The 14,443-nt window shown below is 40.3% G+C and overlaps 1 protein-coding gene across 2 annotated transcripts in view; it reads left to right on the top strand.

Moving 5' to 3' along the window:
* SAMD4A (sterile alpha motif domain containing 4A) overlaps positions 1-14,443 on the top strand; it is a 153,814-nt gene that overhangs the window by 100,947 nt on the left and 38,424 nt on the right. For both annotated transcript variants that reach the window (XM_081933897.1, XM_081933896.1), the window contains exons 4-6: positions 6,049-6,312; positions 11,094-11,203; positions 13,057-13,143. In XM_081933897.1, coding sequence (XP_081790023.1) covers positions 6,049-6,312; positions 11,094-11,203; positions 13,057-13,143 — 461 coding nt within the window. The remainder of the gene's footprint in view (positions 1-6,048; positions 6,313-11,093; positions 11,204-13,056; positions 13,144-14,443) is intronic.

Consider the following 14,443-nt stretch of genomic DNA (forward strand, 5'->3'; position numbering starts at 1 on the left):
CAACCTGTATCTTTCCAGTAATAGTACGGTCTTATATCGCTTGCCATTAATGTTCTAGTTACTTTCTTAATAAATCTTGTATAAACTTCTCTTGGCAGCATGTTATACCTTTCGTCTCTCGTAAAAGCTTGAAACCCAACATCTGTTCTTTCCATCAGCTTATCTTTGGTTATCGCTAGTGCTTCTGTCAAGATTTCTCTCCGTATCTCTGTCACTTTTTCTCTCTTTTCTTCTTCTGTGCTTTGAAGTCTGGAGTAGAGTTCCAATCCATCTATCTCCCCTTTCCATATTCCGCTCTTGCCATTACCAACCACAATCACTTTGTTGTCAGTATCCACAGTTTTCTTATCTCTTTGCTAATTTTTTCTTCCGTCTTTTAAACTCTGTCCTCCGCTTTCTTCATTTGGTAAACATCCTTAGTTTCTCCATCATATTTTTCTGTTTTATATTCCATATTCTCCAATCTCTTTCAATTCTCTCTGTCACAACTAATAGAGTTTGAACTTCAAACATAATCATTTGCAATGTTACAGTTTCTTTTTCCTGCTGAGCCATTCTTTCAATTTTGCAAACACTGCCACTATAGGGTTCAAGGCTATTTTAATAAACTTCAAACAGGTTCATTTATTATCTTTCAAGTCAAAATGTTGTCTTCCCTCCAATAGCTAGTGATGGAACTTCCAAAAGGCACCTGTATAAACAACTTGTGCTCTTCCTACTATCACTGTCAGTAAACAAACTGAAAGAACCTTGAATCTCAAGTGATCAAAGAGAAAGAAGAAAAAACAATGTATCCAGCCTCCAGCCTCTAAGTGGCAGTGTAACTGCTTTTCCTCCTGTTGTTACAACCCTCTTTATAATCCTTGTTATTATCTTCTTTATATTTCAACCTTAAGAAAGAAAAAAAAACTTAAATGGAGATCAAAAACAATCAAATCAAGCATTATAAAAAAAGGAGAATTTTAATCCATAGGTATAAGAAAAAGTGAAAAAAGAAGAAGAAAGAATTAATCCATTCAGTTTAAAAAATAGGGAGCCCCTGCAAAAGTTCCATCCATGAAAAAAAAATTAGAAACTGGATAACACACAAAGTTCAATGCAGATCAATCTCGCCGCCTACAGTCTTCTGTCTTCAATCTTTATTTAACTTAATTTTTTTTCTTGGGTAGTCTCTTCCTCTAATAATAAAATTTCCTCACCAATTCAACACACTTTCTCTTTCCGCTTTCTTCCCATTCTGGAACTGTCCCAACTTCAGCAGCTTCATTAGCTGCGTTTTTGTTGCCGGAAAGAAAGGGCTATTCCTGGATCTTTCAGGGACTTTGCAGTGTCCCTGAGATCAGCAGGAGGTGCCCTTCTCAATCATCGTCTCTGCGGGATGGTTTAGGTCCAAATGGACCGTCCAGCGGCAGGAATTCAACTGAGATCTTAGAGCACCAAGATCGCACGTTGTTTTATCAGACAAAATTGTAGCCTCAAGCACATACAATTGAAAAAAATGTATAAATAGGAAGATAATGCTTAGAATCATTTGTTGCAAATTAGAGCTCAAGATGGAAATAGATATGCCAGAAGTTCTCATTATAGAAAAGGCCAAAGAACAAGAGACATTATCGCTAAGGCACACTGGATAATTGAGAAAGTCACAAATACCAACAAGACGTCAGCCTGTGCTTTCTTTGATTATTGAAAGACCTTCGGTTGTGTCAACCATGAATGTCCTTAGAAAAATGGGAATCCCAGAATGTCCTTGTGGGAAGACTATACACAAGACAGGAAGCCACCGACCAGACAAAACGTGGCAAAATGGACCAGTTCCAGGTTGGCAAAGGAGTAAGACAGGACTCAATAGTCTCTCCTTAAATCATTTAATCTTTAAGCTGAATATATATCGAGGGAGGCTGGACTGGAAAATGATTTTTAAATCAAAGATACATCAATGAACTGCAGTGTGTGTGTGATACCGCTCTGATAACTGAAAATGCACAAGATTTGAAAGCTCTGGTAAATGAAAGTCAAAAGTCAAAGCTGGGGGAAACAATAAGCCTACGATTTAAACATTTAAAAAATGACAACAGGTAGAACAACCAGCTTTAGATCTGACAGTGAAGATACTGAAGTGGCTGAGATAGCTTCTGCCTTTTAGGATCATCCGTCAACCATAAAGGAAGCATCAAGAAATACAGTATGCTGCAGGCTAAGACTTAGTTGGTAGCAGTGAAGTTTTTGGAAAAAGATATTCAGAGGCTAGGGCATATCAGAATCATGCAGGGAATGGTTTTCTCTGTAATATTTTATGGAAGCAAAAGTTGATCTTTGAAGGAAGAGGATATTGATGCCTTTGATGCAGAGGTGGGTTACTCCCGGTTCAGCCCGGATCGGGCGAACCAGTAGTGGCAGCGGTGGCAGGCTCCACCCACTCACCCGGACGCAGAAGTGGCAAGCGCGTCTGAACCGGTAGTAAAAAAAATGGCAATCCACTACTGCTTTGATGTTAGAGAAGACTCTTGAAATTACCGTGAATAGCCAAGAAAGCAAAGTGATGATTGATTAAAAAGATCAACCCAGGGTTCTAACTTATGGCAAAATTATTATTGGTGACATTATGCAAAGACCAGAAATCTGTAATGCTGGGAACAATGGAAAAAGAAAGAGAAAAAGGACAAGCACAAGGTTGACGGACTGAATTAGAATGTGGTGATGGCTGAACCACTAGAATACCTGAAGAGACAGGTTAGGAAAAATATATCCCCCAGAAGAGTTACGTGGTTGGTTAGAATCAGCACCAATTGGGTGGAATACAATCACATTGATCAATATATTGCCACAAATATTTTAAAAACAATTTAATAAACCAAACTTGATGTATTCACACAAAAAAAAAACAATGGAAAATTGGAAGTAATTGAATTTGACCCCAAATTGCACTCTCCACCTCCCAAAATCCAAGTCAGTATGACAAGTTAAATAGTTTTAAAAATGAGCCTTGATTATTAAACAGTTACAGGTAAGTCCTCAACTTAAAACCATTCATTCATTTAGTGACCGTTTTAAGTTACAACAACATTGAAAAAAGGGGCATAACCATTTTCCACACTTGCAACCTTTGCAGCATCCCCATGGACACATGATCAAAATTCAGGCGCATGGGAACTGGCATCGTATTTATGACCGTTGCACTGTCCCGGGGTGATGTGATCACTATTTGTAATCTTCCCAGCCAGCTTCTTTTTACAAGCTAAGTCAGTGAGAAAACCAGATTCATTTAATTAGCTCATGATTCACTTATCAATTGCAGTGATTCGCTTAAGAACTGTGGCAGAAAAGATTGTAAAATGGAGCAAAAATCGCTTAGCAATTGCCTTGCTTAGAAAGAGACATTTTGGGCTCAATTGTGATTGTTAAATCAAGGACCACCTGTCCTTTTTTTTTTGAGTGCCTCAAGTGAGATCTGTACTTCCAAGAAATCGGTCTATATGGTACAATGTAGTTCCAGGACTCAGAAAGTCTCAACAAAAATAATGGTTTTTAACACATTTTAGTTGTTGGTTGATAATGTAATCTGTCTCATATGTAATATTGCATTTGCATAACTATCCTATCTCCCACGACCCTTATCCCAATTTCAGTTGGACATCTGCTAACCACTCCATGTATCTGATAAAATGAGACATAGTTCACAAAAATATTTTATATTTTTAAAAAAGTGTTCATAGGAAATCATGTATCAGCCACCTCCTAGTTCCAGGATCTGAATACATTTAGTTTGGCCGTAGAATACCTGTGAATGGGTTAAGCAAATATATATACATTCAGCAGTGATTTTTGCCTGGATACAGCAGAAATTCAGAAATTTTAATTGTTAAGGAAATGTACTTACTGGAACAAAGACTAGTTATAGAATTACTTATTGATTAGTTCTGAAAAGCCATTTAGCCATCCTTCCAGATGCCAGGTATTTAAGGTGCTTCACATAATCCACACTAAATATATATATGAATCATAGATAATAATGTTCAATACGGCTGAAAAAATAATGCATCCCTCCATTTCTTTTAAACCAATTTGAAAGTACAGATTAGTTCTGGGATAAAGGCCATTCAAGAACATGGAGTGCTGCTTCCCAGCTTGGCATCCTTCAGATGTGTCAGTCATCAGCCCTAGGATGGGGAAGCTAAGTTTAGCTGGAGAGACTAAAAACTGGGAGACCGTGAGTTCTAGTCCTGCCTTAGTCACAAAGCCAGCTGGGTGATCATGGGCCTGTCATACGTTCTCAGCCCTAGGAAATAGGAGGCAACCATTGCCAAAGTGTTGCCAAGAAAACTGCAGGGCCTTTTCCAGGCAGTTGCCAAGAGTCAAAAAATGACTGAAATGTCACATACATTTCCACCCCAAATGCTCTTTCCTAAAAATAATTTCATTGCACTGCTTTCTCTGCATGAGGAGAAACATTACGTTCTTACAATAACAGCAGTTATGTAATTTGTATTCTGGTACACCTCAGATCTGTTTTACTTGATTAGGAAACAAGACGTCTGTTGTTGAGGAACAAGACGTTGTATCATCTTATTAGTTTGGGGAAAAATAAATTTATTCACTGATGGGTTTGATAGACATGCAGAAAGGGGTTTAGTGGTGATAGAGGCAGGAATGCATGTGAAGATGTGACCAGAACAAAGGTCCTAGAAGCGCAGTCAAGGAAGGAAATATATTTCAAAGAAAGAAAGAAGGAAGAAGAAGCAGAATCAACTATAAGGAGGGGAAATGGAGCTGGCGATCACCCTTTGCTAGGCAACAATCTCTCTGTTTTAGGTGAAATGTCCTTCCTTAATTAAACACACTTGTCTTTCAGTGATGTTGTAAAGGTAATCTCGATTTACAGCCACAATTGAGATGAGAATTTCCATTGCTAAGCAAGGCAGTTATTAAGTGAGTCACACCCCACTTTGTGCCCATTTGGTCACATTTGGTAAGCAAATCACTGCAGTTATGTGAATCATGCAGTTGTTAAGCAAATCTGCCTTCCACCCACCCAGTTAACTTTGCATGTCAGTTGCCAGCTTGGAAGGTTGCAAATGGCAAACACATGAACCAGGAATGTATATATGAGCTGGTTGCCAAGAACCTACATTTTGATCACATGACTATGGGGTTGCTGTGATAGTCATGTGAGGACTAAGTGTTCAGTAATTTCTTTCAATGCCATTGTAACTTCAACATCACTAAACAAATGGTTATAAGTAGAGGACTACCTATATGCATTGTATGTTTTAAGTCAGGGGTGTCCAAACTTGGGAACTTTAAGACTTGTGGACTTCAACTCCCAGAATTCCCCAGCCAGCCTGGCTGGGGAATTCTGGGAGTTGAAGTCCACAAGTCTTAAAGTTCCCAAGTTTGGACACCCCTGTTTTAAGTAAAAATGACCCTTACTAAGAGTAGAAAAGTCCAGTTTTGTGATAGTGATGCCACTTAAAATAATAATAATGTTATCACCAGGTGGATATTGTATGTAACGTAGTGGAGGTCTTGGACATTATGGTAGGCTGACATATTCATTTAGTGGATCATTTTGCTTAAAGGATGCGAAGTATACTATTAAAACAAAGTGATTCAGCAAGGGATTAACCTGAATTTTATCAAGTTAAAAGTGCATCTTAATGAAAGTGACGTGTTTGTCTAAATTCATACTTTAAGCCGGTGGCTCTTAAAATGGGGGTAAATACTCCCAAGGGACTTGTACATATCCTGAGACTAATGGAGCAATTTCTAATTGGTTGTTTGTGAGTTCAGGATCCTGTTTCAGGCTGCCATTGTCAAGACGCTTGTATAAAAGAACCATCTGGTTGGTTGGTTTTTTTGGTGGGGGTTAATGCCATTATGTCAGACTAGAAAAAGGAGTGATTGGGTCACACCATTTAAGAACCACTACGGTTGTTTAAATGGTGACTTGCATTCAAGGGAGACATTTGCTTTGATCTGCTAACCCTCGGGGGGGGGGGGGCAAGGAAATAGCTGGCTTTAATTTGTTTTCCACCTTGTTTGTTTCAGTTCTCTCAAGTCAGACCCACCACAGCCCTCTGAAACGGTCTGTGTCCCTCACCCCACCCATGACTGTGCCTAGCCAGCCCCTTGGACACGGATGGATGTCTCATGAGGACTTGCGGGATAGGGGACCCCAGGGCATCCCTTCCGATCATGCCCCCCTGTCTCCGCAAAGCAGTGTAGCGTCTTCAGGCAGTGGTGGGAGTGAACATTTAGAAGATCAGACTTCTACTCGTAACACATTCCAGGAAGAAGGGAGTGGTATGAAAGGTGAGTGGAAAGTAATGAACGTTTTCCCTTCCTGTCCTGATTGCTTAACAGCATGTGTGCCAACATTCACACAAAGTCCTGAAGTTGTTTGAAACACATTCTTCAAAAACAGACTACGGAGACATTTTAATTCCATTTCTGACCTTAGGCTGCACTGCAGTTTAAAACTCTTCCATTAAACAGGTGGATTTGCAGAAGTTATTCCTTTTTATTTATTAGCTGAGATGGGGCACCTCCCTTAGGACAGCTATCAAGTTAGGTGAAAAAAATATCACATTCTGCAATCCAAATGTCAATATAGAAAGCATGAAGCACATTAGCTGGGTGTCAGCCCTCCCAGCCAAACCAGACAGAAAACACAACAAAATGAACGAATTCTACTTTATTGTAAGGCTCTTTTAACAGAATCATGCAGGTCTGAAGGCACAAACTCCCTGCTTTCGTTTTAACTGCTTGATCCATTAGGGTAAGTCTTTCTTCAGTTTCTTTCTCTGGCCATTAAGTGACTCGGGGATTTTTCGTCTCTTGCCTGTTTCCTAGACAGCATCTCCCCCTCTCTTTCCCCAGTTTTATTCATTACAGTCCATTACACTGTCCATTACCTTTGCATTGAACCATAACTTGGTTTATTTTGTTTTACTTATTATGTTGTGCAGGCAGGTAGTTGCTCTACATTTGATAAACACTGATTAATAAACCAGACTTTAGCAGAGCATGTGAACCCACTCAGTAGAAAAAAAAATTACATTTGGAATAGCTGAGAAAATAAGAGAGAATTGGGGTTTATGCATATCAAAGACACAGAAGAACACAAAATGAAGAGAATGAATGAATCTTCTGGGGCAGTGCGGAAGAGCAGGCTGCTTAGCAAAATTGTAGGCACCTGTACAACCTTCTTTCCCTCCCATCCAAGCCTTCTCCCCAGCACAGCCAATAAAACTACAACCTTGACATGGGTGTGAGGGAGAGGTGTGTGCTTTGGACCTCTGCAGCCACTAGCAAACAGTGTAGTAGTTGAACAACAAACACACTCTTGGCCTTGTCTTCTTAAGCGAATAACAGAGTTGGAAGGGACCTTGGAGATCTTCTAGTCCAACCCCCTGCTCAGGCAGGAAATCCTGTACCATTTCAGACAAAAGGGTTGTCCAATCTTTTCTTTTAAAAACCTCCAGTAATGGAGCCCCCATGATTTCTGAAGGGAAACTGTTCCACTGATTCATTCCAGGTTGATTTTTCCATTCCCTAATTTGCAACCATAAGAATTCCTGGTGGTCTCCCCCTTCAGGTACCAATTAGTCCTCCCTGCTCAGTGTCCAAACCAGGAAGCCTGATCTGATTGGGCAGGGAGGGTCATGTGGCAGAAGACTGTCTATTTTTAAAGCAGGAAAAAGGCAAAAAGGGGATCTTTAGAAATTCTGGATTGCATATCTCGTAAGTCCCAAACCACAAGGCTTGAATAATATATTATGGAAGTTACCCAGTCAGACACTTGGGTGGGTGCTTGGATGCCTCTTCCCAGCTTAATATCAGTTCAAAATGTTAAATGGAACCATCAGCCTCAAATGGTACAGATAATACCCAACTTAAGCAACAGTTCATTTAGTGCAGGGGTGTCCAAACTTGGGAACTTTAAGACTTGTGGACTTCAACTCCCAGAATTCCCCAGCCAGCATGGCTGGCTGGGGAATTCTGGGAGTTGAAGTCCACAAGTCTTAAAGTTCCCAAGTTTGGACACCCCTGATTTAGTGACTGTTCAAAGTTACAACAGCACTGGGAAAAAGTGACTAATGACCATTGTAGCATCCCCGTGGTTATGGGACGAAAATTCAGATGCATGGCAACCGATCCATATCTACTGAGTCCCAGGGTCATGTGATCCCCTTTTGCAACCTTCTGACAAGCAGAGTCAATGGGAAAGACCCATTCATTTAACATCTGTGTCACCAACTTCAGAATTTCTGTGATTCACTTGACAAGTGTGTCAAGAAAGATCCTAAAATGGGACAAAATTCAATTAACAACTGTCTTCAATTAGCAGCAGAAACTTTGGGCTCAATTGTGATTATAAGCATGATTGGAAAGGAATGCTACAAAGGTCATAAGTGTGAAAAAAAAAACCTCACTTTTTCAGTGCCATTGTAACATTGAACGGTCAGTAAATGAACTGTTGTAAGTCGAGCACTACCTGGATATAATTTGATAGTGCAAGTCTCTCCTGTTCTTATGCAATTTCATTGAATAATACATATAATAGGTTTCCTGGAGCTTATTCCTCTAGATATGCGTACATGCCCTGTTTCCCTGAAAATAAGACCTCCTTGAATAATAAGCCCAATCGGGCTTTTGAGTGCATGCGCTAAAATAAGCCTTCCCCCGAAAATAAGCCCTCCATGAAAATATTGCAACAGAACAGCAGCCATGAAGTGACCACGCTCACTGCCTCCTGCACCTCAAAAATAATTAAGACCTCCCCGAAAATAAGGCCAAGTGCTTATTTCGGAGATCAAAAGAAAATAAGAACCTGTCTTATTTTCGGGGAAACACGGTAAGTCCTCTGCTGTCTGAGGATTATGAGTTGACATGCAACTCACCTAGATGACCCCAAGTTGAAAATACTTCTGTGTGTAGAGTATTTCTGGCATCTGCATGAGAGGGAATTTTTTTATCACCTTCCATGTGTTCATCTATCTCTGCTTCCCTCCATGTCATGTTAAACAGGAGTTAGCTGGTCCCATCCGTTGCATCTCCTTAACAGCCAAGCATGATGAGGAAATGGTTCTTTTCCAGTATCTCATTCTGCTTCTCAAGGGGGTGGGGGAGCTTTGTGGGAGTTGTACTTTTATTTCTCTTTGCTTCACATTGCTTCAGGTGACACTTAGAAGACTTGTGTACAGCTGCCCTGCTTTGGTTCAAATCAGTGTTTTTCGAACATGGGAACTTTTAAAACGCGTGGACTTCAACTCCAGAGTTCCCCAACCAGAACTGCTTTAAATTAAAGAATGCAAAGAGGAAACACAATTATTTGAGCAATGTCAGAATGGCAGTTCAGTAAAAAGGGCTAAATTCCAAACCTGTTAGTGGACAGCTACTAATTTGCATTTTATAATTAGCATAAATTCATGCCAGGCAGTTATTGCTTAGGGATTGTATAAGTGTGCAACATGGTACCCACCGTGATCCTGAATCTTGTAAAAAAAAATTATGGAGAATAAAAGTAAAATGTCAGATTCTTCACAACAACAATTCAGCACAGCAGAGAAAATAATGTCTAGTTTTCATGCACCATTTTATTATTTTGCTACAAATTTATCATGTTTGTAGGTAATTTTTAACGGAGAGGAATATTCACATGATTTCATTGGTTGGTTACTCCGTTGGTATCCCTATTGCAAACTTTCGCAAATGCAAATGCTTAAATGAGCAGATTATTTTGATGCTAGAAGCATTACAATGTGCTTGGAATCCGGACAGTTCAGCCTTATCACGAATACTCTGCCTGCTGTTTCTTCCCACTGCTATAAAAGGCTAAAAAAGCAGGAATGATTTTGAAAGCATAGTATCCTAATTATAGATCTTGGTATCCTACTTCCTTTACAGTCAGGGTCACAAAGTGGGGTTTGTTCTTTCTTTTTCTTTTTCTTTTTTTGGAATCTTAGCCTGTTTGGAAACAGCAAACAAGGATCAGTTTGGGTAACCTGCTAATAACCAAATAAAAACTTTGTTTAGCTAGATAGACTAAGGCAGGGGTGTCCAAACCTGGGAACTTTAAGACTTGTGGACTTCAACTCCCAGAATTCCCCAGTCAGCCGGCTGGGGAATTCTGGGAGTTGAAGTCCACAAGTCTTAAAGTTCCCAAGTTTGGACACCCCTGGACTAATGGAAGGAAGGAGGGTGGGAGCAAACAGGCCCTGTACATAAGCCCACTGCTCCTTCACAAGAAAACATGGTTCTCTAGAATACCATTGGTGTTGTACCTGTATGATACCCTGCCCAGTATAAAATTTGTATAAATTATTTGATAGACCATTGTTTTGAAGAGCATGACATGGGTATTTTTAGAAGGCATGTATCAGGACTATCTCTGATCAATCCCTAGGAAAGAAAACCCTTGACTCAGTGGTGAAATCTAAATTTTTCTCCCACCAGTTCTGTGGGTGTGGCTTGGGGGGGTGTCATGTGACTCAGTGGGTGTGGCCAACTTTTTTTCACTTTTTAAAGTATTTTTTCCATGCCACTTCAGGCAAACCCGAAGGGGGAAAATGCTTTAAAAGTGGGGGGGGGAGCCACGTGATCGTCAGAAGCTCTTTTTTTTTTAGCTTTTTAAAGCAATTTTTCCCGGTTGGTTCTGGCAAACTGGACCGAACTGGGATGATTTCACCCCTGCCTTGACTCCAAAGATTCAGAAGGAAGGTATTCTTTACCAGGAATGAACACTGCTCTGGGTCATGATGTCATGCTGGCCACTTGACTGCAGAAATGTCTTCTGACAGTGTTGGCTCAGTGGCCTAGAAAGGGAGATGAGCATTGCCCCCTAAAGTTGACTATGACTAGCAGAGTAAAACCTGCAGGAATTCTCTTACCTACTTTTATATAGTTTTAACCTCAGCTTTTCATTACAGTGTGCATAATTTTATTTCTTGCTAATTTTTGGTATAGTTATTTGTAATTTTTAAAATAATTTTTGCCATTGGCCCAAGCAGCTGGTCATGGAGCAGATTATTGTAATGGTTGCTCTGCTACTCTTTAGATGTAATTGTCGTGTTTGTCCGTTCCACATATAGATGTTCCTGCCTGGCTCAAAAGTCTGCGTCTCCACAAGTATGCTGCCCTTTTTTCCCAGATGACCTACGATGAAATGATGTCCTTGACTGAATGTCATCTTGAGGCTCAAGTATGTCTAGTTTTAAAAAAAACAGCTCCTGTGCTGCTTTGGCCATTTGACGCCTAATCGTCTAATGACTATCCAACTTAAGAGCAGATTAAACACCGGGTTTTTATTAGCCCTAATTCCGCCTAAATAGTTTTATAAATAAATACCAGATTTGAAAGGGGAAAGAGATGTTCTTAGTCTGGACCATTATCCTCACTGACGACAGGTATTGCTTTAAGTGACGTGTTTCCTCCTATGGCCATGATGGCGAACTTATGGCACGCGTGCCACAGGTGGTACACGGAGCCATTTCTGAGGGCACGCGAGTTGTTACTCTGTCAGCTCCAGCGCGCATACGCACATTGGCAAGCTGATTTTCGGGCATTTTTCACCCTCCAGAGGCTTCAGGGAAGACTCCTGAAGCCTGGGGAGGGTGAAAAATAGCCCAACAAGCAACCCAGAAGTCCGTTCCTGAACTTCCGGTTTGCGTGTTGGGCCATTTTTCACCTTCCCCAGGCTTCAGGAGTCTTCCCTGAAGCCTGGGTAGGGCGAAAAATGGCCCAGTGCGCCTCCCAGAAGTCTGGATTCTTTAGCGAGGCCTGCATGCATGCACTGGGGGGAGTGTTGTGCACACATGCACGGGGGGGGGGCATTGCACGTGCGCAACTCTCCCCACACTCCCCACCCCCTCTTTTGGTACACCTCGACAAAAAGGTTAGCCATCACTGTTCTATGGCTAGAAGCAAATGCCAGCCTTACAAAAGCTTTTATACAAGCCTTTATTTGGGCTAGAGCAAACTGTCTTTTCTTTTGACCAGAGGAAATGTTCTCTGAATAAAGGTCAACTCGGAAAGCTCTTGGAATTAAAGATTAGATGATACCTGGTCCTTTTTCATCTGACAAAATCACCACTTCTTCTGTTTTTCCTCCCCAATCACCACTCATTCTAGATCGTATTTTTGGGGGGGAGGGGCGATTAGGGAAATCCTTTGATCCCTACCACCAGCAAGCTTTCTTCGCTGGAACAGAAATCTTGTGTGAATGAAAAGCGTCCATCTCTCTTTAAAGAATTAAAGAATTAAGATTTGAAGCAATTATATCTAGATCAGGCACATTTTGACTTGATCTTAAAGACTGAGCAAATTTTTCAGGTCTTAGGGGCTATAATACTATCTCCAGAGCACCCTGCCTCAGAGGTCTGAAATCTGGTATGTAATTATAATATGCAAATTATAACAAAATTGCAATGATTGCAACCTAAACCCTAACCCAGTAATGGCTAACCTTTTTCTAAAGGTGTGCCAAAACTTGCGTACACATGCATGCCCACCCACCTGCGCATGTGCGAGCAATTCACCCCCCACCGCGCATGCATGAGCAACCCGCACAGGGGGTGGATTTTCGCTTCCCCAGACTCCGGAGGCTTTACTGAAGTCTGGGCAGGGCGAAAATGGCCTTCCCTGGCCCTTTGGAAGGCTGAAAATCAGCTGGCCGGCACACGCATGCATGCCAGAGCTGAGGGCTGCCATGCTGGCAAATATGGCTCTGTGTGCCATAGGTTCGCCATCATGGCCCTAACCTATCAACAGTGAAATCATTTGCTCAAATGATTCTCATAAAAATATTGGAATCTAGCAAACGTTCTTAAGATTTAGTAATTTTACCAGCTTTCATACATCTATACATTTAAGCATTTATCAATGTTATAGTGCTGGCTATGTATTAATCGGAATAGTTAATTGGCTAAGACCTATTGGAACCTCATCATATAAATTGCTTTAGTCTGGAGTTCCTGGAGTGATTAACTGTGTTTTCCCCCATCTGCGACATGCTGTATATGTGTACTAATATTGTATTCCATGTCTCTGTTGCAGAATGTTACCAAAGGTGCAAGGCATAAGATTGTGATCAGTATCCAAAAGCTAAAAGAGAGGCAGAATCTCCTCAAATCCTTGGAAAGAGTGAGTGCTCTCCATTTTTTCTCTTTTGAAAACAGATGAGAATTTGACTATTACTTCAGCTAAATGTATGGATAATGCTCTAAACCAATTTGCCCATGTGTATACCTCTGTACGGATGAATTGCTATATATAACGGAGTCCCTTCCTTTCGCACAACTTGGTTGATTTTTGGTTTTGGAGTTGTAATCTACCTACCTACCTTCCTTCTTTGTTCATTGATTCATTCCTTGATCCATTCATTCAGTATTTCTGTGGCTACCTATTGACACATGACTCAGGGTGGCTCACAAACATTGATATATTCAATTAAAACAAGAATAAAAATGGCTGCATTAGAGCAGGGGGAGTTCAAAATGATTAACAACAAACCATCCAGAAAGAGCAAGGTCTACGAGATTCACTTCTAAGACAGCAGGGTTGAGGCTGCAGAACTCTTGAAGGAGATGTGACTCCAGAGTGAACAATTTGTGGGAGTCCTTGCAATACCTAAGCCACAGATCACTCAACCAGGGTTATGACAAGCAAGATTATTGGCCTGTATGATTGCAGTAGTTAGATCTTTTCCAGGTTAAGTATGTTGTATAAATATAGCAGATTTGTTCTTCAAAAGCAATAGAGAAATTATTGAAGTGAAATGGAACAGAAGGAGAATAAAACTGAGATGGATACAAAAAAATAAAACAAGTTACAGAAAGAAGGAACAAAATTTGGTGGCAGCGTTTTCCTAGCCTTGGCTGATCTAAAACAAAGGTAAATAGGATCAGACTTGGTTAGTTTTGGCTATGAGACCTCCAGTAAATTCTAAGGTAGTAAGTTAGACTGGGTTATGAAAAAAGACCTATAAGAAATCAAAGAATTCTTCTGTTCTTTGACCAAGAAAATGATGTGTGTGTGTGTGTGTGTGTGTGAAGTCACTAGGAAACAGGCTTCTCTTGAAGGAATTTCAAACTTTTTTTTCACCATGAATAGAGAAAGAAGAGATAAATACAGGTAGTCCCCAACTTAAAACCACAATTGGGGCTAGAATTTCCATTGTAAGTCATTGTAATCATGTCAAATCATATTTGATTTTACAACAATTTCTACAGCAGTCATTAGGAGAATCAATGTGGTTGTTAATCAACTCACATGATCATTAAATAATTCCATCTTTCACAGTGGGCATTTTTTTTGCCAGAAATCCGCATAGCAATAGCAATAGCATTTTTATACTAACGTTTTTTTTATACTAGCATTTTTATACCATTTTTATACTATACTATTTTATACATTTTATACACTTATATACCACTTCACAGTA

This window comes from Natrix helvetica (genome assembly GCF_964273705.1).
Source record: "Natrix helvetica genome assembly, chromosome: 1".
Classification (NCBI taxonomy): domain Eukaryota; kingdom Metazoa; phylum Chordata; class Lepidosauria; order Squamata; family Natricidae; genus Natrix; species Natrix helvetica.